This window comes from Garra rufa, chromosome 20 (genome assembly GCF_049309525.1).
Source record: "Garra rufa chromosome 20, GarRuf1.0, whole genome shotgun sequence".
Classification (NCBI taxonomy): domain Eukaryota; kingdom Metazoa; phylum Chordata; class Actinopteri; order Cypriniformes; family Cyprinidae; genus Garra; species Garra rufa.
The window spans coordinates 18,501,554-18,529,477 of NC_133380.1; the positions used below are offsets into that span (position 1 = coordinate 18,501,554).

Below are 27,924 nucleotides of genomic sequence, written 5' to 3' on the forward strand. Positions count from 1 at the left end.
ATATACAATATTTAAAATATTTGTTTTCCATTTGCAGCACATTGCACTGTAGAGCAAGTGTCATAATTATATAATAATATAGATATAATAAATACATTTATGTATTTTTAGTGCTATCAATTGGTAAAAAAAAAACGAATTAATCGCACATTTTTTCTAAAATGAATTTATTGTGATTAATCCCATCTAACATTAAATATACAATAATAATAAATGCAATAAATTCACATTCTGTCTTTAAATTAATGTAGAAACAACAAAGACAGTATATTTTTAATATTTGTTAAATATTTTAGACTGTGAGTATTGCTGATACCAATGTGACTGTCTCTAGTTTTTTTTTTCTTTAACACCGTTAAAATTAATTGCCTGCATTAACACGCTAATTTCGACAGCACTAGTATTCCTATATAGAAATGTACATAAAATATACATACACAATGTCTTTATTTCTTCTTTATATATATATATATATATATATATATATGTATGTATGTATATATGTATATATGTGGTTTTTTTGTTTTTGTTTCATAAGTTTGAGAGTGCTGTACACATTATTGACCCTGTGCTAACTTTTATATTGTTGATCCATTTATCTAGGTTGGCTCCAGAGGATCGGCGTCTATTATGGGAGAAGCGTTATTTCTGCCACGCGGAGGCCAGTCGCCTCCCGCTGGTCCTGGCCAGCGCGCCCAGCTGGGAGTGGGCATGTCTGCCTGACATCTATGCCCTGCTCCGCCAGTGGGGATGCATGAACCACCTGGACGCCCTAGGCCTGCTGAACGCCACGTGAGTGTTATGGTAACCATGGCAACAGCTTGCTCCATTGTTTAGCTGGAGGCTAAGCAGAGCTTGACTGTCCTTCAGTGGTTGGGCAGTCGGACTGATTTGAGTAGACCATGAAGAATTGACCTTTAGATTTGTCCAGAACAGCACATGTGGAGCGCAGATACCCGATGGCTACTCTCGACATTTAGAGATATAAAAGGATAGTTCAACCAAAACTGAAAATTCTATCAATAATTATGCACCCTCATGTCGTTCCAAATTTGTAAGACCTTTGTTAATCTTCAAAACACAATTTAAGATATTTTTGATGAAATCCGAAAGCTTTCTGACCCTGCATAGACACAACTGGCAAGTTCAGGGGGCTCGAACATGGTAGTTGTGTTTCTGTGTATGAAGGGGTTGGAAAATTGTTGGATTTCATCAAAAACATCTTCATTTGTGTTCCAAAGATGAACGAACTTCTTACGGGTTTGAAACAACATGAGGGTGAGTAATTAATGACAGAATTTTCCAGGGTGGTCTACCAAGACTAACCAGGGTGACCAAGACGGGATAATCCACCCAAAACTGAAATTTAGGTCTTTTACTCACCCGTACGTCATTCCATACCTAATTTAATTTTCTGTGGAACATAGAGGACATTTTAAGATTTCTGTTAACAAAACAGTTTCGGTTCCCATTGACTCTCGTCGTATTTTTTGCTTATACAATGAAAGTCAATGGGAACCGAAACTGTTACCAACATTTTTCATGCATATATTTAAGGCAGTGTAGTTAATATAAATAGAAACATCTTATTTATCTTATATTATTTTAAAATCTGAGATATTTTATTGTATAAATAAATAAAGTGCATTTTATAGTGCCCGCTAGCTGTCAAGCCCTCCAAAAAGCACCATAAAGTTTAATTTAAAAAATAATAAGAATTGCCCTTTTTGATATCATTGTGACTTTCACATCCCCTTTAAACCAGGTTTCCAGATCAGGAGTGCAGGCGGACGGCGGTCCAGTGGATGGACTCGATCTCTGATCCTGAGCTTTTGGACTTCCTTCCTCAGTTAGTCCAGGTACCAAAGGCCTTGTATCCCACTTCCTTTAATGCTCTCACTCTATTCCCTCCTTTCCCATTTACCTTGATCTGTTTATATCCTACCTGTCTTTCTTTTTACCTTCCGTCCTTTTTGTTCTCTCACCCTCCCCATCCGCTGAATTGCTCTCTAATGCTTTCTCTTTTTGCAGGCACTAAAGTACGAGTGTTATCTGGACAGTCACCTGGTGCGTTTTCTGCTGAGGAGGGCCATCGGGGACGTGCGCATTGCTCACTACCTCTTCTGGTGTGTCCTCTACCCTCAGACTACACTTAAACCCAGTGCGCTCACATAGAGCACATATACTGAGAAATCGGGTCATGCTGACTCATGCGGTCATATTCAGATTGTCAATGTTAAATTGATGAGATTTGCTTCCTTATATCAGTAATGAGTAACTGGTCATCACTATAAATGCATATAAAATGTATACACATTAAAGTCAAGCACATGTAGATTCACGCTCCTATACTGATTCATATGAGTGTCTATGAAGTCGGCTCACAGCTCCACCTGCTGTATAGATGAGGCCATTTTCTTTCTTGGGATCATTCTAAGCCTTTATGAATACTGTTGCGGTTTACTCCTAAAATTTAAGAAGGAAAAAATACATTATATTAAAATATTTTTTTATTAACTAGATGAAAAGAAGTTTGAGAAGACAAACTTTGAAGTTGGCTTGAGAAAGCCAGACCAGAAAGTTTTAAAAGCTTGAGGTTTGAAGTTTTAAAGAAGTTTAAAGCTTAAATTTAGAATAAATGGAAAGCAATACAGATGCAAATAGATAGATAGGTCAGTAAAACCAGCTGATTTAATATAAAAGCAGTTTAAAAAACAGCTGTTTTACATTTATATTTATTCAGCTTAAAATTTAGCAAACAAACCAGCCAAAAAGCAGCTAAAACCAGATGATTTAACAAAAACATAGTAAAACATCAGGTAGAATCAGCTGATTTAGCTAAAAACAACTGAAAACCAGCTGAAACCATATAATTTATTTAAAAATTGTATTATTAAAAGCAAATTTTTTCTTTAAAAAAAATCTGGATTTTTGCATTGGGACATTCCATTCAGAACAAATTTACCCTGCAAGTAAAATACGTGTTGTTTTTCTCATTACTGTACCATTGTAAAATATGTGGCCTGGACCTGGATCATGAATCTAAAAGCTGATAAATAATTAAATATGCTTTTCATTGATGTATAGTTTGTTGGGATAGGACAATATTTGGCAGAGATACAACTATTTGAAAATCTGGAATCTTTAGGGTGCAAAATATCTAAATATTGAGAAATCGCTGTTAATGTTGTGAAGATGTCAAGTGCAATGCATAAAACTAATTAAAAATAAAGTTTTGAGTTATTTACGGTAGGAAATTTATGAATTATCTTCATGGAGCATGTTCTTATTATCATAATGATGTTTGGCATTAAAGAAAAATCAATAATTTTGACCCATACTAAGTATTTTTGGCTATTGCTACAAATATACCAATGCAACTTACGACTGGGTTTGTGGTCCAGGATCACATATATTAATATTTATTAGTGTTTATACATCATGGTAGCATATGTTGTATTACCTTTAATAAAAAAAAAATCAATTTTAATTCCAATTCCAAATTTATATTCAATTTAAATGTAAAAAATATTTATAAATTATCAAATTAATACCAGATGCATTACAGTAATGAAATGTGATTAATTGCTTAATGTCAAAATGTAAAACATTCTAAAGCTTCCTAATAGTAGATTAGATGGAAAACAATGTAATTTATTTTCTTTTGATTTGGGGGGTGAAATATGGGCTGCAAATTTCTTGGCAGGTTTCATGAGATTTACTAAAGTAAACTTGCTCCTTGTTAAATTGTACTTAGTGGATACATAGTTGTAAAAATGACATTCAGAAATTCATTCAGAGATGTTGGATCTCTGGTTAATACTAATGTGCATTTGTCTCTTTCTTTGTAGGTTGCTGAAAGATACTCTTCAGGACTCTCAGTTTAGTGTGAGGTATCAGCATCTGCTGGCGGCTCTTCTCTGCTGCTCTGGTCGTGGTTTGAGGGAAGAGTTTGATCGACAAGGCTGGCTGGTCAATATTCTGGCTAAAGTGGCCCAAAAAGTTAGAGATGCCTCGCCTTCATCCAGACAGGTCAGCTTCACCATTCCTCATTTACACCAGGGATAGTACACACAAAAATGAAAATTCTGTCATTAATTACTCACCGTCATGTTGTTTTAAACCTGTAAGACCTTTGTTCATCTTCAGAACACACATTAATATATTTTTGATGAAATCTAAGAGTTGTCTGACCCTGCATAGACAGCAACTGACAGGTTCAAGGTCCAGAGATAATAAGGACATCGTTAAAATAGTCCATGTGACATAATTGGTTCAGGTGTAATGTTATGAAGCTATGAAAAAACACTGCAAAAATGATTTTCTTACTTAGTATTTTTGTTTTGTTTTTTAGTATAAATATCTAAAAAATTATGTAAAATGACTTAAGATATTTTGTCCTGTTTTCTAAAAACATTATCCAAATTTTGTTCGTTTTTGCTTAAAGCCTATGGGTTAAGAAAAATAATCTTAATTCAGTCTAAACAAGATTATTTTTCTTAGAAAATGTATTTATAAAACTAAACATAATATCTTTGTATGTAAGGTAAATGCATCTTGATTCAAGAATTTTTCGATATTTATACTAGAAAACGACAAAAATACTATAGAAAGAAAATCATCAAGTAGTCACATGATCACAGAAGTCGACTTTTTAAACGTGCTTAGTTTAAATTAGGCCTTCAAGGTTTTCTGATTAGAACAGTTATTACCTACAAAAATAATTTGCTATAAAGAGCCTGCTTCTAAATTTCTCATTTGGTCGATGGCTGTAATACACTTACTATTTTTAGCTTGAAAGAACAGGTCTGTGCCAAAAGACTGATTGTTGATCCCTAAGGGGCATTTTAGTGTTCTCCAGACTGTCTGGTCAGCACATTAATCGTGGTTTGTCTTTTGTCTGGTGTTCAGGCTATTCTACGGGAGGGGCTGGATGAGGTCAAACAGTTCTTCTCAATGAACAGCACTTGTCGACTTCCTCTGAACCCAGGCTTGCTTGTCAAGGGCATCAACATACAGGTGCATGTTCTGTCTTTATGTATCATGCTTTTCATCATATTACTCTTGCTGACACATCAAAAACAAAACATATCTCTCATTCTCCCTCCATGTAGTCTTGCTCTTACTTCAACTCTAATGCAGTGCCCCTCAAGCTCTCATTCCAAAACCAGGATCTTCTGGGAGACAACATCAATGTCATCTTCAAGGTATCGCCTTCTCATGTTTTTGTGCATCATGGATCAGTGGTTCTGCATTGAAACAGTTTTTCAGATGTTGTCTTGGTTGTTTACGGTCATGTGTGTTCTCACATAGGCTGGAGATGACCTGCGGCAGGATATGCTGACGCTGCAGATAATTCGGATCATGAACAAGATCTGGATTCAGGAGGGACTTGATATGAGGATGGTCATCTTCCGCTGCTTCTCTACTGGACGAGGCAGAGGTAAACACGCATCCTTCAAACTTCTGTTAACTGTTAAAGGATTAGTTCACTCCTGAATTAAAGTTTCCTGATAATTTACTCAACTCCATTTCATTCAAGATGTTCATGTCTGTCTTTCTTCAGTCAAAAAGAAATTAAGGTTCGTGAGGAAAACATTCCAGTATTTTTCTCCATATAGTGGACTTAAACAGAGATCAATGAGTTGAAGGTCCAAATTGCAGTTTCAATGCAGCGTCAAAGGGTTCTACACGATACCAGCTGAGGAATAAGGGTCTTATCTAGCGAAACGATCAGCCATTTAAAAAAAAAAAAAGTACTTTTAAGTCACAAATGATCATCTTGCACTAGCTCTGTAACGTCTTTACACATTACATAATCTCGTTGGAAAGGTCGCAGGTGGTTAGTTCTTCGCCTTTGTAGGGCAAGAAACTCCATCTCATTTTCTCCTACAACTTCAAAATCATCTGACATCGTTTTTACCTTTTTTTGTGAAGGGTGTTTGACTTTCTTTGCATATTCGCTTTGTAAACACTGGGTCGTAACTTCTGCCTACGTCATGCGTGACCTTTCCAACATGACTACATAATGCTTGAAGTCAAGCTAGTGCAAGATGAGCATTTGTAGTTGAAAAGTATAAAAATGTGTAATGTTTTTAGAAAACGACTGATCATCTTGTTAGATAAGTCCCTTATTCCTTGTCTGGGATCGTGTAGAGCCCTTTGAAGCTGCATTGAAAGTGCAATTTGGACCTTCAGCCTGTTGGCTCCCATTTAAGTCCACTATGTAGAGAAAAATCCTGGAAAGTTTTCTTCAAAAACCTTAATTTCTTTTAGACTGTAGAAAGAAAGACATGAAGATAAAAGAAGTAGAATGGAATGGAAGTAATTTCATAAAACCTCTTTCCCTCTGTGTAGGCATGGTAGAGATGATTCCCAATGCGGAAACCCTAAGAAAGATCCAGGTTGAGCACGGAGTGACCGGTTCCTTCAAAGACCGGCCTTTGGCAGACTGGCTGCAGAAACACAACCCCACTGAGGATGAGTATGAAAAGGTAAAGCTGTACTCTGTAGTAGCATCATACTACATTTGCATTTGTATGTACAAACTGTCTTTAGCTGTGCCTTGTCAAAATGATCCATGGTTGCTTAAGTTGCACTGGATTGCATCATGTTTATTTTGCATGTCCTAATAATATGAAAATGTGTTTTCAGATTTGGTGATTTATATGTTTGCTGCCTCAATGTGGTTAGTTAAATTGTTGTCTGTTAAATTTGTTGTTTTTTCACAGGCGGTGGAAAACTTCATCTATTCGTGTGCTGGTTGTTGTGTGGCCACGTATATTCTAGGAATCTGCGACCGCCACAATGACAACATCATGCTGAAGACCAGTGGACACATGTTCCACATTGACTTCGGCAAGTTCCTGGGGCATGCACAGATGTTTGGCAACATCAAACGGTAGGAACACAAAAAGAACATGGAAAAAAGTTGCAATCAGTGAAACTATTGTCTCTCAGAACAATGTAGACAACCTACAACAACCTCTGTTACATAGTGCTTGCCCACAAAGATACCAGAAGAATGTTTTAGAGCTAAACCGGTTCTGAGTTGTTGATAGTTAATGTTATCACAGATTTTAATCTTCCTTTTTTTTTTTCCAATAGGGACCGGGCTCCTTTTGTGTTTACGTCTGACATGGCGTACGTCATCAATGGAGGTGACAAGCCGTCCAGCCGTTTTCATGATTTTGTAGACTTGTGTTGTGAGGCCTACAATCTGATTAGGAAACATGCACATCTATTTCTCAACCTGCTCGGCCTGGTGAGTTCCCAGATAACAACAGATACTTTTCTTAGTTTTTACTTTTTGGATGTATTCACAGACTTCAGATTAAAGGATTAGTTCACTTTCAGAATAAAACATTTCATGATCATTTGTTCACCCCAGTGTCATCCAAAATGTTCATGTATTTTATTCTTCATTCAAAAAGAAATTAAAGGATTAGTTCACTTCCAGAACAAAAATTTACAAATAATTTACTCACCCCTTTGTCATCCAAGATGTTCATGTCTTTCTTTCTTTAGTCGTAAAGAAATTACGTTTCTTGAGGAAAACATTTTAGGAATTGTCTCCATATAGTGGACTTCAGTGGTGCCCCTAAGTTTAAACTTCCAAAACTATACGCTCCCAGACGAGGAAAAAGGGTCTTATCTAGCTAAACGATCAGCCATTTTTTAAACAAATTGACAATTTATATACTTTTTAACCTCAAATGCTCATCTTGTCTTGTCTTTGCGATGCGCATGCGTAGTCTGTGTAATCTGGGTCAATACAGTTAGGATATGTCGAAAAACTACCGTTTCGTTTTCTTCTTCAACGTTAAAATGATCCTACGTCACTGTTTTACCTTTTTTTTTGGTAAAGGGCATTTGATCTTCTTTGCATGTTCACTTTGTAAACACTGGGTTGGTACTTTTGCAGCAATGTAGGACGATTTTGAAGTTGGGGAAGAAAACGAGATGGGAGTTTTTCCAAAATTCCCTAACTAAGTTCACACAGACATAGACAAGACAAGTTTTTGAGGTTAAAAAGTATATAAATTGTCAGTTTGTTTTGAAAATGACTGACCGTTTTGTTAGATAAGACCCTTCTTCCTCGGACGGGATTGTTTAGAGCCCTTTGAAGCTGCATTTAAACTGCATTTTGGATGTTCAAACTTGTGGGCACCATTGAAGTCCATTATATGGAGAGAAATCCTGAAGTGTTTTCCTCAAGAAACATAATTTCTTATCGACTGAAGAAAGAAAGACATGAACATTGGATGACAAGGGGGTGAGTAAAATTATCTGTAATTTTCCTTTAAGGTTTTTGAGCAAAACATTCCAGGATTTTTCTCTATATAGTGACTTCAATGGAGATCAATGGGTTGAAGGTCCAAATTGCAGTTTCAATGCAGCTTCAAAGGGCTCTACACGATCCCAGCTGAGAATTTTTGGTTAAAAAGTATATTCATTTTTATTTCTTTTAGAAAATGACCAATCGATTCGCTAGATAAGACTCTTATTCCTCAACTGGTATCGTGTAGAGCCCTTTGAAGCTGCACTGAAACTGCAATTTGGACCTTCAACCCATTGGCTCCCATTGAAGTCCACTATAAGGAGAAAAATTCTGGAATGTTTACTTCAAAAACCTTAATTTCATTTCATCTGAAGAAAGACATGAAATTCTTTGATGACATGGGGGTGAGTAAATGAAGAATTTTTTATACTGAAATTGAACTAGTTCTTTAAATAATGTTCTCTGTCTTCCTTTATTGTTTGCCTGTGATTTGAATGCTTATTTGAATTGCATTCTGTCCTTGTGCTCTAACATTGTAACCCTGTGTTTGTGTGCAGATGCTCTCCAGTGGGATACCAGAGTTGTCTGATGTGGATGATCTGAAATATGTCTATGATGCTCTGAGACCACATGAATCAGAAGCAGATGCCACCATGCACTTCACCAGGTTATTCCTTTAGTTCTTGATGTCTGTAGGTTTAATGAAACCGTTGGTGCCCTTGGTGCCAGTAAGCAAGCACCTTGCAATCACTCAGAACACACTAGCAATTGCCTAATAACCAAGTGTGCACACCCTAGTGTCTCACTCAGTTGTCCTTTTTTTTCCATCTGTCTTCTGGCCTTCATCTAAATCTTATTCCTGTTCTAGGCTAATCGAGTCCAGTCTTGGCAGCGTGGCTACAAAGCTCAATTTCTTCATCCATAACCTGGCCCAAATGAAGTTTGCATCCTCAGAGGAGCGTCCTGTTCTGTCATTTGCTCCACGCGTCTACACTCTAAAGAGCGACGGCACTATTCGCAGCCTGTTCGTTTGCAGACACATCAAAACCTATTCTCCAAGCAAAGGCTATGTAAGTGGACTGCATTAAAAGCACATATTAATCCAGTTATATGCATCTCAGTGTTAATATATTTTTTTCGTTCATGCAGTCTTATGTTGTGAAAGTGGAGCGGGAAGGTCAGCAGGGGTCAACTTTAGTCCAGAGGACCTTTGAGGAGTTCCATGAACTTCATAGTAAACTGCAGCTCATCTTTCCTTCCTCAAAACTACCCAGGTATAATGTTCAAACCTGTCAGAAATGTGAATTATGAAATTAAAAGCTCACTGAACACACAACTCAACATCATACACCCATAGTTCACCCAATAGTGAAACTAGTAATTTAATCACTCTTAAGTTGTTCCAAATCTGTATGATTTTCTTTATTCTGTTGAACAAGATATTTTGAAGAATGTGGGTCGCCGAACAGTTTTAGTTCCCCCATTGACTTCCATAGTATGGACCAAAAAAAAAGTAAATACATGCATAAGTAATATTGTAGTCAGTGGGACCAAAAACTGAAGAATGTGGGTAACCAAAAAGGGCTTTTGCACCGCAGGAAGCTTTTCATAGTTCCTAGAACAATTGTCAGAAGTTCCCACTTTTTGCCGTGTTCGCACTGGAGCAACGTATTTGGTTTTAGGAACTCCTTTTGGGGGGACTAAATTAGCTCATAGTTCCTAGAACCATTGGTGGAAGTACCCACTTTTTGGCATATTCACACCGCAAGAACTAGTAACATATTCAGTTCTAGGAACTCCATTTGGGGGAACTAAATTAGCTCCTACTTTAGAGTAGGGTCTAAAACAGTTCTATAGGAACTACCAGTGACGTAAGGGTACGCTGACTGGCCAAACGCATACGAAACACTGGCTACTCGGCATTTTATTTTAAAAAAACATGTAAAAATATTTACTCCATTAACATAGAAAACCGTGATAATGCCATTTAGCTACCTGTTGTCGGCTTTGATTTATGTAACCAATCATTTCACTAGATAAGACCTTTCTTTCTCAGCTGGGATCGTTTAGAGCCCTTTTAAACTGCATTTTGGAAGTTCAAACTCACAGGCACCATAGACTATATAGACAGAAATCCTGAAATGTTTTACTCAACAAACATAATGTCTTTATGACTGACGAAAGAAAAACATGAACATCTCGAATGACAAGGGAGTGTAAGCACATTATCTGTACATTTTTGTTCTGGAAGTGAACTTACAATTAAATTCATTGTATGGGTCAAAATGATCGATTTTTCTTTTATGCCAAAAATCATTGGGATATTAAGTAAATATCCTGTTCCATTTAAGATATTTTGCCTTCTTCCTTTGTGTATACATTTGGGTTGTGTTTTGCAGATCTTCCCACACAGTGATGTAGATTTGTGGGGGCATGTTTGAATGAGCCATTTTAGGAAGGTGTGGCTGAGTCTTAACTTTTATAAAGAATGTATCTTTGGGTTTGAGACTATAATCTTTGTGACTTTACAGTTCTAATATGCGCAAAGAGCTTGTAACACACCAATGACAAACGAAACCATGAAATTGCATCATATGACCCCTTTTAAAAAACTGCAGGTTTCTGTTATGAGTAGATATATATGTAGTCTGAAATCAGTGAAAGATAAGTATTGAAAGCTGGTCATTTTACATTTCTTCTCAGTACTGTTTATATCAATGTTTTAAGCAACATAATGTTCAACCAACCAACTATTGAAAAATAAACCCCTACAGAACTTTGATCACCCCTTCGGGATGTTTTGTAGTAATGGCTGAAGTGCCAATACATAAACCACATGTAGAAGTGCTCTTCATGTAATTTCACACCCATCTCTATGCAATGTTCCCACAGCTTCCCCAGCCGCTTTGTGATTGGTCGGTCTCGAGGGGAGGCCCAGGCAGACAGGAGGAAAGAGGAGCTAAATGGATATGTTTGGCATTTGATACATGCTACTCAAGATGTGGCACAGGTAAATTTTGACCCCGTTTACATCATTAGTCTTTATACTATAATTCTTCCTCTCATAATCCATGTAGACTACAATTCATATGTGACCGTGGACCACAAAACCAGTCATAAGTAGCACTGGTATATTTGTAGCAATAGCCAAAATACATTGTATGGGTCAAAATGATAGATTTTTCTTTTATGCCAAAAATCATTAGGATATAGTAAAGATCATGTTCCATGAAGATAATTTCCTACCATAAATATATCAAAACTTAATTTTTAATTAGTAATATGCATTGCTAAGAACTTCATTTGAACAACTTTAAAGACAATTTTCTCAGTATTTTGATTTTTTTTTTTGCACGCTTTTTTTTTTTTAGTTGTATCTCGGCCGAATATTTGTCTAAACAAACCATACATCAATGGAAAGCTTGTTTATTCAGCTTTTAGATGGTGTATAAGTCTCAATATGACTGGTTTTGTGATCCAGGGTCACATATATTTTAAAATGTAATTTACTTCTTTGATGGCAAAGCTACATTTTCAGCAGCCATTACTCCAGTCTTCAGTGTTACACGATCCTTCAGAAATCATTCTAATATGCTGATTTTCTGCTCAAGAAACTTATTTTTGTGTTGCTTAATATTTTTCGTGAAAACCGTGATACTTTTTTCAGGATTTTAAGAATAGAAAGTTTAAAACAACCGCATTTATTTGAAATTGTAACATTATACGTTACCTTTCGGTAAATTTGTGGCATCCTTGCAGAATAAAAGCATTACTTGCTCAAAAACCCTGAACTTTACAACAGTAGTGCCATTGAAAATGAAAGTTAACTTAAGTTAAGCAAGTGAAATGCAAGCTTACAGTACAATCCCTAACTACACTGTCATTGTTTTATTTATTTAATAATTATAATAGTCAATAGAATGTGTACAGCGTGGTTTCAGTTTGACTGGCGTGTTTCTTGGAAATGGTCCATGTTCTGTGAAAACAGACACATGTTGTCAGTAAACAGTCCACCCACTAGTCTATATCAGTATCGAGGCAGGACTGGCACTACCAGCTGCCAAACCATGAACACTTTCACTTTTCTATTCTGTGCTGTACATCTTAAGAATGCAACCAGATCACATGGCATTCATACTATTACTGTGACTGTACTCCGGCTTATTTTAGTGGCTGTTTATGAGTTAACATTACCATCTCTTCTTTCAGTGTGATCTGATCTACACCTTCTTTCACCCTCTACCAAGAGATGAGCGGGCAGGAAGTGTAGGAACTGTCGTTAATACACTCCATAATAAACAAGCAGGTATGCTTCATTTCCTTATTTATCTTACACACCCACCCACATACAGTTCTTACTGTATCACTGTACTTACACATGCTTTCATACAGTATGTGGAGGATTCAAAGGTCATGCAGTTCAGCCTGCCATCACATCAGCATGAGTTAGAGTAAAGAATATGTCCATGGGCCAATCAGCTGCAGTCCATGTGACCTTGTCAGTCTTATCTTTAACTACTAGTGCAATGTGTCTGCAATCACACAACATTAGTCCAATGCACTGTTACACGTGTTTGTACAGGGGTTTTATAACTAAGGTAGACAAATAGTGTAAAAAAATAAATAACAATATTCTGTTTTCTGCATACTGGTCAGAAATGATGAGGTTTAAAAAAAGACCTTTGTTCATCTTCAGAACATAAATAAAAACTTTTTGAATTTAAAGATCAGTGTAAATTTAGCATTTTGTCTTCTGGGAAACATGTAAGTATCTTCTGTAGCTTCTAAAGGGCAGTACTAAATGGAAAAAAAAAAGATATTTAGGCAAAATAAGCTAAATCTACACATCTCCATTCTGTTCAAAAGTTTTCACCCCTGGCTCTAAATGCATAGTTTTCCTTCTGGAGCATCAGTGAGCGTTTGAACCTCTAATAGTTGCATATGAGTCCCTCAGTTGTGCTCAGTGTGAAAAGATAGATCTCAAAATCATATTAATTGTTGGAAAGGGTTCAAATACCCTTTTTTCTAAAGAACAGCTGGTAGTTTAACTGTTTAGGACAAACAAGGGACTCTTGAACAACTATCACTAAACCAAAAAAAAAAAAACAGCTGTGGAACATTCAGGTAAGAACACAGTATTAAGAATCAAAGGGGGATGTAAACTTTTGAACAGGGTCATTTTTATAAATTCAACTAGTATCTTTTTTATTATATGTAAACAACTTTTATGTGGAATGTCTTACTTAGGTCAGTACTAAATAAAAAACAATAGTTGCCTTTATATTTTATACTTAGGTCTATGACCTGATTTTGTTAACGCTTCCATAGTTCACTCCCTCAGTGTTTATTACAACTAGTTGAATATTAAAAGTCATCGTGAGTAAAAGCTGCTTTGTGGCAGCTGTTGCCTCTGTCACGGGTCGCGTTATCAGATTTGTGATAAAGGTCTCCGTTCAACAGGTTCACGTCTTGTCAGTCTGAGCTTTGGAAATCCAATTACTTTATTTACTAATCCACCTTTAGTCTACCTTGAAAACCAGATGCGCACAAACACACCTTTTCACACTAAATCCACTTCCTCTTCTTCTCCAGATGTGACCTGGCCTCCTGTGCCAGACACAGTGGCAGGCGAAGTGAAGCTCTCAATTCTGTACAAGAGCGACAAGCTTTTTATTATGGTGATGCACATAAGAGGTTTGGTGAGTGTCTGATGTTACTCGTATGTGTATGATCGTAATGAACATAAAAAGATAGATCTGGTACTCACCATGTGTTACGGATCTTTTTTTCAGCAATCATTGCAGGACGGAACAGATCCAGATCCGTACGTCAAGTTGTACCTCCTTCCAGACCCTCAGAAAACTAGCAAGCGGAAGACCAAGGCTGCTCGGCGAACATGCAACCCCACCTACAATGAAATGGTAAGAAAACATCACTTATTTTAACTTGCTTGAACGATTCTTCTTGACTGACTGATCACTTTGTCTTCTATCTTTTGGCAGCTGGTGTATGACAAGATCCCACGTGGTGATTTGCAGCAGAGAACCATTCACCTGCGGGTACTGAGCGAGGGTGCGTTCTGGGAGAACACCCTGCTGGGTGAAACCATCATCCAACTGAAAGACATCACCCCGGGCCATCGCTGGGTTGACTGGCACCAGCTCGGCGCTAGAGGCTCTGACGTAAATCGCTAACACTTGGAAGTGAAGGATTTCACTCGTGTTTTTCGGTGTGCATGTGTTTGTGTCTGTCTTTGCTTATGGGTCGGGAGTTGGAGACGCCCAGCTGCTCAGAAGGCTGTTTCCCCCAGTGGGGGTTTGTGTTTGTTGATTCTCCTACCCAGGAGACATGTAGAATCGGTGATGGAGTGTCATCACTTGATACTGTTCTGGTGGGGTACCATGCACCATGTGAACCAGACCTTGGATTTATAAAAGCGGTTCTTGGTGACACTATGGGACAAAAACCATTTGGTGACACAAGGATCGGCAGAAAGAATATTTAAAGACTTCCATGCGCCATATTTTGGGGGGAAATTGCTGTCCGTGAAACTTCGAAAGCCCCATTTTGTCGTCCTGAGAATGCTAATGGAAATTTAAGTTATTTTCTTTTTAAGATGTTTCTCTATTGCAGCTCAATTTTTGAGCTAGGTTGTGTCTTGTGACATTAGTTACGTCTCTTTGTATCAGATTTTGCAGAGATTTACATAGGAAATAGTAGTGATGGCCGCTTTTGTACTGTAAAGTTGGGTAATTTCACATTATCTGTGGCATTTACCTGATTATGAAAAAGGGATGAACACTTGATAGTCTTTAGCTTGAAATTGTGGAATTAACTCAATATAACCACTGCAGGAAATGACAAACTGAACAGAGTGAATGTAGATTTTTGATTTGAATTGCATGTACAGTACATTGAATGAGAGACAAACTGAGGAATATGAATTTCTTTGCATAAGCCTCTGAGGTTTGTTTCTTTCCAAAAAGATGGCACACAGGTTTATATGCAGAAAAGGCTTTTGAAGGGACTTCAGGGTCAATGATTTTGCCTTGATATATTCAGTTGAGGTCAAAGGTTTACGTACACCTCGCAGAATCTGCAATTGTAATTGTAAAACCAAAATAAGAGGTATCATACAAAATGCATGTTATTTTTTTTATTTAGTACTGACCTGAATAAGATATTTTCTTAAGAAAAAAATAATAGTTGAATTTATAAAAATGACCCCATTCAAAAGTTTACATACACATCCTCAGCTGTGTTTTTGAGTCCCTTGTTTGTCCTGAACAGTTAAACTGCCCGCTGTTCTTAAGAAAAAACCTTTAGGTCACACAAATTCTTTGGTTTTTCAGCATTTTTGTGTATTTGAACCCTTTTCAACGACTGTATGATTTTGAGATCCATCTTTTCACAATGAGGACAACTGAAGGACTCATATGCAACTATTACAGAAGGTTCAAACTCTCACTGATGCTCCAGAAGGAAAAATGATGCATTTAGAGCCAGGGGATGAAAACTTTTGAACAAAATGAAGATGTGTGCATTTTTCTAATTTTGCCTAAATATCTTTTTTTTTTTCATTTAGTACTGCCCTTTAGAAGCTATCTGTAGCTTCTAATGGGCAGAACTAAAAAAAAAAAAAAATACATGTGTCCCAGAAGACAAAATAAGTTTAATTTAGCCTGATCTTCAAATTCCAAAAGTTTTCACCCCCTGGCTTTTAATGCATTGTGTTTCTTTCTGAAGCATCAGTGAGTGTTTGAACCCTCTGTAATAGTTGCATATGAGTCCCTCAGTTGTCTTTAGTGTGAAAAGATGGATTAGATTGTTGGAAAGGGTTCAAATACACAAAAATGCTGAAAAACCAAAGAATTTGTGGGACCTGAAGGATGTTTCTGAAGAACTGCAGGCAGTTTAACTGTTCAGGACAAAAAGGGACTCGTGAACAACTATCACTAAAAAAAGTCTTCTGTGGACTATATGTAAACATCTTTTATGTGAAACATCTTATTCAGGTCAGGACTAAATAAAAAATAACATGTATGATCCTTCTTATTTTGCTAAAATAATTAACATTTGGCAGATTCTGCAAGGTGTATGTAAACTTTTGACCTCAACTGTAAGCATAACATACACAAGGACATTTCTGTTTGAAAATAGTTGATTTGCATGCTGTGAAATTTGCTACTGGATAAATATTGCATTTTTGCATTTGTTTGTCAAGTACATTGACCTCACATTTTTCCAAGTTTTATTGGTTAACTTTTTTTCTTTTATATAAAAGGCAGAGTGAAATTAAAGCTTTAGACTGTAGTTCTGTCAGTATTTCCATTTCTCATTTGTATGTAAAACTGCATGTAAATTAAATGCTAAATATACCACAGTAGCTTTTTTTCAACTGCTTAAAGATTTTCCATTCCGATTTGCTTAACTTTGCACTCAGTTTGCTTTTGAGAAGAACGACCTTAGAGCTCACAGAAAGGAGAGACGTTTAATGGGAAATTAATTGGAGAAAAAAAACATAATTGGAAATTACCTTTAATTATATTTAATCTAATTTCCATAAAATTTAACCAAGCGGCATTAATGTTTGTATTTAAAAAAAGAAAAAAAAAAGAAAAGTAAATAAGTGTTTTTTGTTTAGTTTTTTTTATTTTGAGCAGAATGCATCATGACAGGACCTTTTCATTCTCTACTAAATTTCTATCTTTAAATCAGTAACTACAAGTTGAAAGTGCAACCCTGTTATGTCGAGGTGCTCTAACAATCCAGTAGCTTTAAGCAAACTTAGGTATGATTATCCAGGTCAAAGTAGTCATTGTCCCGTAGCTTTTTCTAACCAGAAAAACCAGCTCCATTTCAGATACGAAGTGCATTTTCTAAAGTATTGAACTTTCTTTCAAATTATGAATGGTTATGTGTGTGTGTGTATGTGTTTTTTTTTCTCTCCAAAGGGCACTACTGTGTGATGCTTAACCTAATGGGAAATGATTGTATGATTGCATGCCAACCCATAATGGAAAGCCGAGTGTTTTAGAAAAGCTTTGTTGTGTATGTGCAGAAGAGGTTGGATTTAAAAGTATAGAACTTTTATAACATCTGTCACCCTTATTTTAATAAATAAAAAGGATGTTGTGGGAATAAAATCAATGGGGTTGGCATACTGTAAATGCTGAGAATATAATTTTGATGTGATTTATGGACTGTAAATGGGTTTTATCCCATTCTATTCATTTCTAGACAAAATGTGTTTCTTCTAATTTCAAACCATGTTTTTAAACTTTATTTGCACTTAATAAATGCACAGGGAAATCGACTTGATGCTGTTTTTTTCCTACCAATATCAATGGTCAATGTCAAATTATGACCCTTTTGTAAAGATGTACGTTCACACTGCTTTCATTTTTAGATTCATTTATTTCTAAATCTCAGTTGTGCATGACTGACCCCAACAGTCCGCTTTACTGAGACACCAGTGACTTTATACCATATGCTGTTTTGGCTGTCATCACACTGAGGTAAGAATTACATCAGACTAGGGTTTATCATAAAGGCTTTAATTGCCTGTCTTAACAGTCCACGTACTTCCACATTACTCATTGTTCTGAAACTCCTCTAGAGAATTATGATGACATAAATGTCTCATTCATCTATGTTAATGTATGAAATTAAAACATTCCACTGAGGGGAAGTTTAATTAGGACAGCCTGGGAATAAAATTCACCTTTCTTTTGTGTAAAACTGATAGGAAAAGTAGAGTAAATATAGCACAGATATAAACATTTAAGTTTTTCTTTCGCTCCATGGTTGCTTTGGACGGTTACGGAATAATAATAATAAAAAGAGTAATTGTGAATTTTTATCCAACCATGGATTTTAAAAAGTTTCAATTATGATTATTATAACGTATGGTAATTATGACTTTTCATAATTCCAATCTTGTCAGACATACACTTGCAATTCTGAGTTTGCGTCTCACCACTTAAAATTACATCTCAGAACAGCAAGAAAAAAATCAGATTGTGGGATGTAAAGTCAGAATTCTGAGATCTTTTCACTCCAGGGCAAGAATCTTGACAACACTTGTGTTTGTTCTTATCATTTCCGGTCAAGTAGGTGAAATATTAGGCTAATATCTTGATTAATACTGCTTGTACATATCTTTATCACCTATTACCTTTAGTTTGTCAAAATATTGCGCCCTTTCCTGCTTACTGCTTAAGTCCTTCAATATGATTAAGCAGCTTCCACACAATTTTTCCGTAGTTTACACAGCATAAATTAGCAGAACAAAGTATTCAGTAGTACATTAACCGTGCAATTCATGATGTTGTTCACGTCTTAGTATCGCCAGACGCCAGTATGGAATGCATCCAGGTAACTGACCAAGTCGTGACTTAAATGCAACCCTCTATAAGGGCAGGAAACAGAAAATTCTTTCTCTTGTAATATATTGATATTTAGTGAAAACTACAACTGAAAAGTGAGCGAGAGAGATAAAAAAAAACAAGCTTTCTCATATAGTATGCACAGTAAATCCTTCATGAAACATTACTACTGTGCCTGAGGGATTCCACACAGGCAGTTTCTGCAAAAGAAAAAAAAAAAAGCATGTGCACCAAAGCACAAATGGATCTGTCAAATTCATGCTGAAAGTCTCGCTGGACTTAGACTAGATTAGTCAAAACGACTAGAAGAAAGCTCAAACAGAGCGTTGCATTAAAGATTTATAAGTTCCTGAGGGATTTATATATGTATTGCCTGGACATTGCGTGACACTCACAGAACATCTTATAACGTGCTTATCAAAGTTCCACGTGAGATCAGAATTTCACCACGGTCCCTAAGTGAGGGATAGCGCTGCAGAATTTAGAGACGCTCCCTTACAGCTTTTCTGATGAAATCTCTCCGCTTTAGCTCCGCGGCTAGCGAGCGAAACGGCGACGTCAACGAGTCTGAATACCAAGTATTTCTGTTTCAAACGAATTAAAAGTGAAACCGCTTCCTTCGTACAGCTACGGAGACCACTTTGACTCGATTTTGATGTTACAGCCGTTTTTCTCCTACAACTTAACAGTATTTTTCTTCGAAAACGCGGCAGCTGGGCTCGACTGAGGTGACAGTAGACTGACAGTTGAAGAATCGACGCTCGCATCCCTTCAGACGTCAAAATGGCTTTTGTTTCAAGCTTTCATTTGGAGTATATCAGCCTTTCTTGCTTTTACACCAGCTCAAAATGCCTTTCCTTTCCTTCTGCTGTGTCCACAAACCCTTCAAACCGAAATAATTGGTGTTATTTTTCTCAGGACGGCACAGTTGGCGTTAACACTGCGGTCAATATGGACGCTAAAGCTATTTCCGCGAGCCGGGTCGGACTCAACACAGCCTAAACGACATGGACGCTATTATTTACCTTGGAGAATATTTATCTGTACTCATGGATGGTGTTAAGGGCTGAAAGGAATGAGAAACGGAGCGTTTTACTTTTTTCGTAGCTAACATTTAGCCATACATAAAGCTGTGTTTGCCAGCTAAGCCTTATAAGGCCATATTTAGGTTGTATTAGAGCTGCTCTGTATATTAGTAACATTTTTATGCAAATGAGGTGTAAACCGTGTGTTTAACCACTTATAAGGAAGTAACTTAAGTTAATAGTTCGCTTGTTCTGTATATGTAACGTTAATCAAACGCATTTCATATTTTTCAGAAGTATGAGCACACATGGACACTTTTCTCAAGGGGACACGCGATCCACGCGTAACAGTGACGAGCGCGCTGACAGCTCGTGGATAAGCGTGTTCTCTTTAGTTTCCAGGCCTGCGTGGTCTCTCTTGCAGAGGTATTTCCCCGGAAGAGCGCAAACAGCGTTTGAAATGAATTCAAATCTAGATATTGGAAACTCTCTGGCCCCTCTGAAAGTTGCATACCTCCAGTGCCAGCGTGAAAACGCGCCGTGCGCGTCCACTGGAGACCCTGGGACGCTTTCCTGGTTCACGCACGATTCATTAAGCGAACTAGGAATTCAGAACACCTCCCAGAAAGATTTTAGTCTTCAAAAGCAAGCATCAGCGGGATACCTCGGAACAGCGAGAAACCTAATCAGCCAGGTCTTACAGAACGCGCACGAAAAAAGGCGCGCGGCCGGCGAGCGCGCCAAACCGGAAACCAGATGCGATTTGTGTCCGGATACGCTGTCCGTGCGAACCACTAACAGCTGGTGGTGGGGTGGATTTTGGGAGGCCGATGACAGACCTCCAAACTGGCTGCTAAACGTAGCACAAAGCAGAAAAGAGACTGATACGAGCTGGCAGCATTGTGGAGAACATCACAGTGTCGTCTATTGTCAAAGCAATGATGGGCGGTCAATGCACAGCGAAAGCGCTGGACCTGTGTGCTCTAAAGAGCTGACCCACAATGCAAGTCTCCCCAAAACTGACTCACACCAGCTTCCACTAGATGTTAAGCAGCAACTACTAGTTTGTAGTCGAGCCTACAATGAGGTGGCAATTCTGACTCCAGACCAAGATAATGGCTACTCCAGCTTGGAGGAGGAACACTCAAATAGTAAGCTTCACATGAAGCTGCTTTCCAAGGAACAGGAGGTGTTGGAAACAGCCAGCCCTGTTGGCTCAGAGGACGGCTCGTCTCAGACAAACACTACAGAAAGTGAGTTTCATACTGAACCTGAGAAAGAAACTAAGGAGAGTGAGGAAGACAACTCTGAAAAGAAAGCAGAAAATGTTCTAGGTGCTGAAAACGTGCCCATCTTGGCCACTCCTCAATGTCAAAACAAGGTCATCGCATACATAATGGGCAGCCCTTGCAGTGGCGAATCCGAATCGGAGGATGACGCCGATTGGGATAGTAATGACGATGATGGCTTTGATAGTGAGGGCTCATCCCACATCTCCGATTCTGAGGACCTAGATGACAGCGATGATGAATCCGAGGAAGATTCGGATGGAGAGGAGGCCGACTCTGAGGCCGAGAGGCTGTGGAATTCTCTGTGCCAAAACGGGGATCCTTACAACCCGAGGAACTTCACAGCTCCCATAAGGACAGCCTCCAAGCCAAGCCCTGTGACTGCAGACTCTTCGGTCTCAGAGTCTCCTCCAGCGCATATGTCCTCCCAGCTTTCGTCTCCTCCATCGTCGCCCGCACTCTCAGAGAACGAGTCTGGCGAAGATGCCTGTGAGATGGACGAGGAAGAGAATCGGAGATTGTGGAACTCTTTCAGCTGCTCAGCGGATCCCTATAGCCTTCTCAACTTCCAGGCCCCCGTACAGAGTCGGAAAACCTCCAAAGGGTGCCGGATGGAGAAAGCGGCTGGAATGCCACTCTACAAAAGAGAGGAGGCTGAGGAGAGGCTGGACAGTGGATTCTCAGAGATTTCCCCTGTGCCATGCTCAAGCAGTGCCACGGCTGTTCAGCTGAAGAAGGTTTGTATAACACTGACCCTAATAATGCATTATCACATTCCAGTTTGAAGCTATACAATACCAGTTTTTAAGATTTCAAAAAATTTTTAAAGAAGTCTCTTTTGCTCAACAAGTCTGCATTTATTTGATCCAAAGTACAGCAAAAAAGTAACATTTTGAAATATGTTTACTATTTAAAATAAGTTTTCTATTTGAAAATATTTTAAAATGTAATTTCTGCCTTTTATTTCAAAGCTGAATTTTTAACATCATTACTCCAGTCACCTTCAGAAATCATTTTAGTATTCTGATTTGCTGCTTAAAAAAACATTTATTATTATTATTATTATTATTATGTTGAAAACAGTAGATTTTTTTTACAGTAGAGTAGTTTTTTCAGGTTTCTTTGATGCATAGAAAGAGAATAACAAAAGAACAGCATTTATCTAGAATAGAAATAGAATGTTTGCAACATTATACATGAAATTACTACATTTAAAACATCCATGCTAAATAAAAGTATTAATTTCTATAATTTGTTTCCTGAAAAAATACAAAAATATTTACTGGCTCCAAGTTCTTGAATGGTATAGTGTACAATGTTACAAAAAAGCTTTTTATTTCAGATAAATGCTGATCTTTGGGACTTTCTATTCTTCAAAGAATCCTGAAAAAAATGTACTCAATCATGTGATGATCATGTGACACTCACAGCTGGAGTAATGATACTAAAAATGTAGCTTTGATCACAGGAATTTTATAATCTATAACATTTTATAATATATATTTAAATAGAAAGCAGTTATTTTAAATAGTAAAAATATTTCACAATATTACTGCTTTTGCTGTATTTTGTATCAAGTAAATGCAGGCTTGGTGAGCAGAGGAGTCTTCTTTAAAAAAAAAAAAAATATTACTGTTTAAAAACTTTTGACTGCCAGTGTGTGTATACAATTGTCTTTCTGAACATTCTGTATGCTTTAGGTGTGACATAGTGCGGACGACTCAAAAACACCTTGTTATGTCTGAAATGAATCAGATACAGACAGTTACTCCTCCTTTGACTAATGCAGTTATTAGATGTCTAGTTTTGTTGCTGTTTTGCCTACCTAAGTTCACTAAAATTTTTCAAGTCATTGCACATGCTAAATCAAATCATGGTTAAGTAAACAGAGCAAGCAATTTCCTTATGAAAGTCAATTTTAAACAGCTAATATGCACTTTAATATCTAATGTTGTTTTAGATTAGATAAGACTTTATTGAACCCTTGGAGGAAATTGAGGTGTTTGCAGCAGTGGCACAAGGGAATAAAATAATAATAGGCTGTAAGAAAGTAACTGTAACTGTAGGCTGTAACAAAATAATTCCTTTTTTTCAGAAATTAATACTATACAGTTTTTTTTTAAATTCTTCGTATTATTATTATTTTGAAGTGTAAGACATTTATAATGTTACAGAAGTTTTTTTTTTTTAATCTCAAATAAATCCTGTTCTTTTGAACTTTCTACTAATCTAAAAACCCTGGAAAAAAATCTATCATGGTTTCTAGAAAGTATTAAGCAACTGCTTTCAACATTGGTATTATTAGGAAATGTTTATTGAACACTAAGTATAATGATTCCTTCAGAATGATTTCTGAAGGATCATATGACACTAAAGACTGAAGTAATGGCTGCTGAAAAGTCAGCTTTGACCACTGGAATAAATTGCGTTTTAAAATATATTCAAAAAGTTATTTTAAAATGCAATAATGTTTCACTATTACTGTTTTTACTTTATTTTTAATCAATTAAATGCAGTCTGGGTGAACATAAAAGATGCATTTCAAAAACATTTAAAAATGGTACAGATCCCAAACTTTTGAACGTACATTACATTAATGTTACAATTAATTTGTAACATTTCTAAGTTAGTCAACATGAACTAACGGTGAAGAATACATTAACATTAATGTAGATTAATACATTTTGTCGAAACTCTTGCCTATTGATATTTCATGACACCTGTTGCATTGACTAATATTTATGAATACAGGAACTAGAATACAGAATAAATTGTGTCTTTTATATTTGTGACCCTGGACCACAAAACCAGTCATAAGTAACATGAGTATATTTGTAGCAATAGCCAACAATATATTGTATGGGTCGAAATGATCGATTTTTTTCTTTTATGCCAAAAATAATTAGGATATTAAGTAAAGATCATGTTCCATGAAGATATTTTGTACATTTCCTACTGTAAATATATCAGAACTTAATTTTTTATTAATAATATGCGTTGCTAAGAACTTCATTTGGACAACTTTAAAAGTGATTTTTCTCAGTACTGTTTTTTTGCACTCTCAGATTTTCAAATAGTTGTATCTTGGCCAAATATTTTCCTATCTTAACAAACCATACATAAATGGAAAGCTTATTCATTAATTTTAAACAATTGACCCCTTATGGCTGGTGTTGTGGTCCAGGGTCACTTATTTGGAATGATGGCTAATAGCCTCAAGTCATCATCAGTCCAACAATAGGGTATTTATATGCACATGAATAATCTTTTATCATATAAAATGACTAGTAGCAACAGTTAATCTTCTTTGTCGCTGCCATTCTGCCTTATTTCCATTCCTTGACAATATGGCAGTATAGGCCAGCTTGAGAAAATGATGTAAAGCCATGCAATATCATTTTCTACTTTTTTCCCTCCCCTGCCTGTGATGATCTGATGCAATGGTTCCATTTTGCTGTCTCCAGGGAGACCGAGTTCGTGCTCTGCCCATTACTCATTATCACTTTATAGCGTGCTGCATTTCATGACTCTAACATCATACTAGTCAGAGTCATTAGATTTGGTCTGGGGTGATGGCACTCCCAGCCACTCACATGCGTTAGCAGCAATCATATACTGACTTACACATTATACATCAACAGTTTAGGGGGAATAACTTGTTACTTGGCAACAGTGAAAGGGTGAGTCTGAAAAGAGAGGAGAAATGGGAACATTGGGTTTTTATAACACAGAATGCACTACCTATACACTACCAGTCGAAAGTTTTTGAACACTAAGATTTTTAATGTTGTTTTGAAGAAGTATGTTCTGCTCACCAAGCCTGCATTTATTTGATCCAAAAACAGTAATAATGTGACATATTTTTACTATTTAAAATAACAGCTTTCTATTTGAATCTATTTTAAAATGTAATTTATTCCTGTGATCAAAGCTACATTTTCTGCATACCATTCAAAAGCTTGGAGCTTGGAGTCAATTTTATTTTTTTGTTCTTCTAAACATTCTATTCATCAAAGAAACCTAAAATTCTACTCAGCTGTTTTCAACATAATAATAATAATAATAATAATAATAATAATAATAATAAATAAAGGCAGCAAATATTAGAATGATTTCTGAAGGATTATATGACTGGAGTAATGATCAGCTTAAAAAAATAAAGTAAAGTAAAAAATCGGCTTTGAAATCACAGGAATAAATTACATTTTAAAATATATTCAAATAGAAAACGGTTATTTTAAATAGTAAAAATATTTCAAAATGTTAGAGTTTTTGCTGTACTTCGGAGCAAATAAATGCAGGCTTGGTAAGCAGATTAGACCTCTTTAAAAAACATTCAAAATCCTTTTGACTGGTAGCGTATGACATATGCATAATATGTAATAATGTGTTGAACATTAGATGAAGCATTATAAAAACTTTTTTCTTTAAAATTCTTTTCACAGGTCACATTTGTAGAGGAGGTTGAGGAGTTCTATGCCAGCAGCGATGAGGATCGTCATGGACCCTGGGAAGAAATTGCCCGGGACCGCTGTCGTTTTCAGCGCCGTGTTCAGGAAGTTGAAGAGACTATCAGCTACTGCCTTTCTCCAACTTTCCGTCTGGACATTTTTCAAAGACTACACAATACTAGTTAATTAAAAGCCTTGTTTGTTGTTTGACAGCAAGTATGAACAATGAATAAGAAATAATATATATCAATAGTTAATTCAGGGCGTCACAAGGCCCTTCAATGTTCAAGGGCTCACATGTCACAAATCCAATGGAACTCCATGGTTCCTGCCAGGGAAGGGCACCTCACTTAACACTGCTGAAACGTTTTTTGCTGAGTGTCGTGTGGATTCTAGAAATATGCATTTTGTTTTGGTTTTTGCTTTGCCACAGGTCACACTGTCCTTTCGAGCTCTTAATAGTTTCATTTTAAAGAGAAAAACAAAGAGGAACAACTTATTAGATTTGGTTTAGTGATGCACAAACGATACACAAAAGTGCACTCCATGAAGCAACACTAAATTGACATTTATCTTTCTGTATTAGTGCAAAAGTATTCTGGAGGGGAAATGAAGTGTTAGCTTTCCAAATCCTGTTATTTTCATCTCACAGGCCTTTTTACAAACCCCTCGAGTTGTAACCTCAAAGCCAAAGATAACATACTTCTGCTCTGCGAATGATCATTAAGCCAGGCCTTAGTGTTTGATGCCACAGGGGCGCACCGGGTGAAGGATCCCCGAGAGAAATCACCCTCATTACCCACATTAAACCTAGTGGTATTTTGCTGGAGCTGAGCAATGCTTATATCAGTGTCTGTTCCTGTGTTAGAGTGAAGATATATGAGCGTGGGCCTTAGTGCAATGTATTTGCATGATCCTAAATGGAGAGATGTTCTTTCCCCAATCGCTATTTATTGGACACATCCATATGTGGAAATCACTGTTGTGTAACGGGGTTTTTCTCTGTGCTTTGAACTGTGGCAGCTGTGACGAACATAGTAAAATCTTGACTATAAAGGTGAAATGCAGGGACAAAATGCATGTTTTTGATTTGAACTATAATATGCTTGATGTTGAAGCATAAGGTGATTTGTTAATCAGTATAATTAACATAAAAGCATTTTATTTTTATAATACATTTTACCAGTTAAGCATCAGTAATGGGATTTGTGACAAAAAAAAGATTAGTCCTAATTTAATTAAAATTCAATAAAACGTAATGCAGGAACGTTGACTGTTGTGGACTTTTTAATGTTTTATAGAGTATATTTTATGTATTTGCTTACTCTAAATTGCATCATTGGCATGACCTATTTTCAAAAAGGATAGCATACAGGAAGCAAGATATTATATATGGGCCATTCTACAGAAGTGGTTCAAAGTCAGAGTTGGAAAAATGTCTTTTTTCAAAAGATTTATGCAAATTGTATAATATCCAAGGTACAGATTTCTAGTAGTTGTGCAGTTAATTCTAATATTGTATTTTCGGAAAAGTTTTGGATTATTTGTCCTTTCCCCAAATTTGTCACTACCGAAACAGTAATAATTATTTAATTAGAAGAGTTATATTGACCTATTAATATTTTGCCTACATCTACATTGTAAATATATTTTTTGCTATTTTATTTAATTTTTTGCAGAGTAAATCAATGACATTTTTTTTTTTGTGGCATTTTTGACTTTATTATGATAGGACAGATCAGACATGACAGGAAGCAAAGTGGGAGAGAGATAGGGGGCAGGATCGGGAAAGGTCCTCGAGTCGGGATTCGAACACGGGACACCTGGAGCGCCGGAGCAATTACATTTTTAACAGTATTTCAAGTGTAATTTAAGATATTTGTTGTATTTTCAATCAAATTTTTCTTTGTAAAAGGCAAAAAGTTGATCATACTGATTTCAAAGTTAAGGATTCATTAGTTTGAATATACATTGAACCAAAATCATCATAACATCTTAGTTGATTATTCAGTATACTTTATTTTTGACAAAACATGTTTCGGGAGTGACATTTTAACTTGCATACTAAAACATACTATAATACAAAAAAAGCATAACTGTACTAAAAATATTGTTATGTTTTCTCTATTGACGCTACCGCAACAATGATGACATGTTTTGGTCGGGACTGTTTCGGTAGTGACACATTTATGGAACAACAATGATGTCAATGATTTTTAGTGACTGTTTTGGTAGTGACAGTTTTAGATACTTTTGAACCTATAGCTCAAAGATGCTAATCAGCACACGGTTAGCTAGCACAGTTCTGAACAGTTGTACACATAGAAAAACTAAATTTTATGGAATAACTCTCAAAAGTGTGCTTAATTGCAGAAAAAAATGGTATAAAAAAAGATGTTCCTTAAAGTTACACAGATTTTTCAGACTTTTGAACACATTAACCTCAAAATGATGGAGCCTATCTACTCACCATGAATATTTCCTGATCAT

The 27,924-nt window shown here is 36.5% G+C and overlaps 2 protein-coding genes across 2 annotated transcripts in view; both read left to right on the forward strand.

Moving 5' to 3' along the window:
- The window catches only part of pik3c2b (phosphatidylinositol-4-phosphate 3-kinase, catalytic subunit type 2 beta), a 63,346-nt gene extending 45,749 nt beyond the window's left edge, over positions 1–17,597 (forward strand). Inside the window, exons 16-33 of the mRNA XM_073825379.1 lie at positions 604–792; positions 1,766–1,859; positions 2,032–2,126; positions 3,852–4,032; positions 4,912–5,019; positions 5,115–5,207; positions 5,314–5,443; positions 6,358–6,494; positions 6,732–6,901; positions 7,108–7,264; positions 8,839–8,948; positions 9,150–9,351; positions 9,431–9,555; positions 11,174–11,291; positions 12,491–12,587; positions 13,874–13,980; positions 14,074–14,202; positions 14,284–17,597. Of these exons, the coding sequence (XP_073681480.1) occupies positions 604–792; positions 1,766–1,859; positions 2,032–2,126; positions 3,852–4,032; positions 4,912–5,019; positions 5,115–5,207; positions 5,314–5,443; positions 6,358–6,494; positions 6,732–6,901; positions 7,108–7,264; positions 8,839–8,948; positions 9,150–9,351; positions 9,431–9,555; positions 11,174–11,291; positions 12,491–12,587; positions 13,874–13,980; positions 14,074–14,202; positions 14,284–14,475 (2,434 nt within the window). The 3' untranslated portion in view covers positions 14,476–17,597. The remainder of the gene's footprint in view (positions 1–603; positions 793–1,765; positions 1,860–2,031; positions 2,127–3,851; positions 4,033–4,911; positions 5,020–5,114; positions 5,208–5,313; positions 5,444–6,357; positions 6,495–6,731; positions 6,902–7,107; positions 7,265–8,838; positions 8,949–9,149; positions 9,352–9,430; positions 9,556–11,173; positions 11,292–12,490; positions 12,588–13,873; positions 13,981–14,073; positions 14,203–14,283) is intronic.
- Positions 17,598–19,193: 1,596 nt separating this feature from the next.
- Positions 19,194–26,707, forward strand: ppp1r15b (protein phosphatase 1, regulatory subunit 15B). The gene is made up of 2 exons (XM_073825681.1): positions 19,194–21,720; positions 25,429–26,707. Exons 1-2 carry the CDS (start codon positions 19,993–19,995, stop codon positions 25,618–25,620), a joined length of 1,920 nt encoding a protein of 639 aa, XP_073681782.1. The 5' UTR covers positions 19,194–19,992; the 3' UTR covers positions 25,621–26,707.
- Positions 26,708–27,924: the final 1,217 nt, after the last annotated feature.

Coding starts and splice junctions, on each gene's coding strand:
- ppp1r15b (XM_073825681.1), top strand. CDS start 19,993: ATGAGCACACATGGACACTTTTCTCAAGGGGACACGCGATCCACGCGT. Junction 21,721..25,428: donor CGGCTGTTCAGCTGAAGAAG/GTTTGTATAACA, acceptor TTCTTTTCACAG/GTCACATTTGTAGAGGAGGT.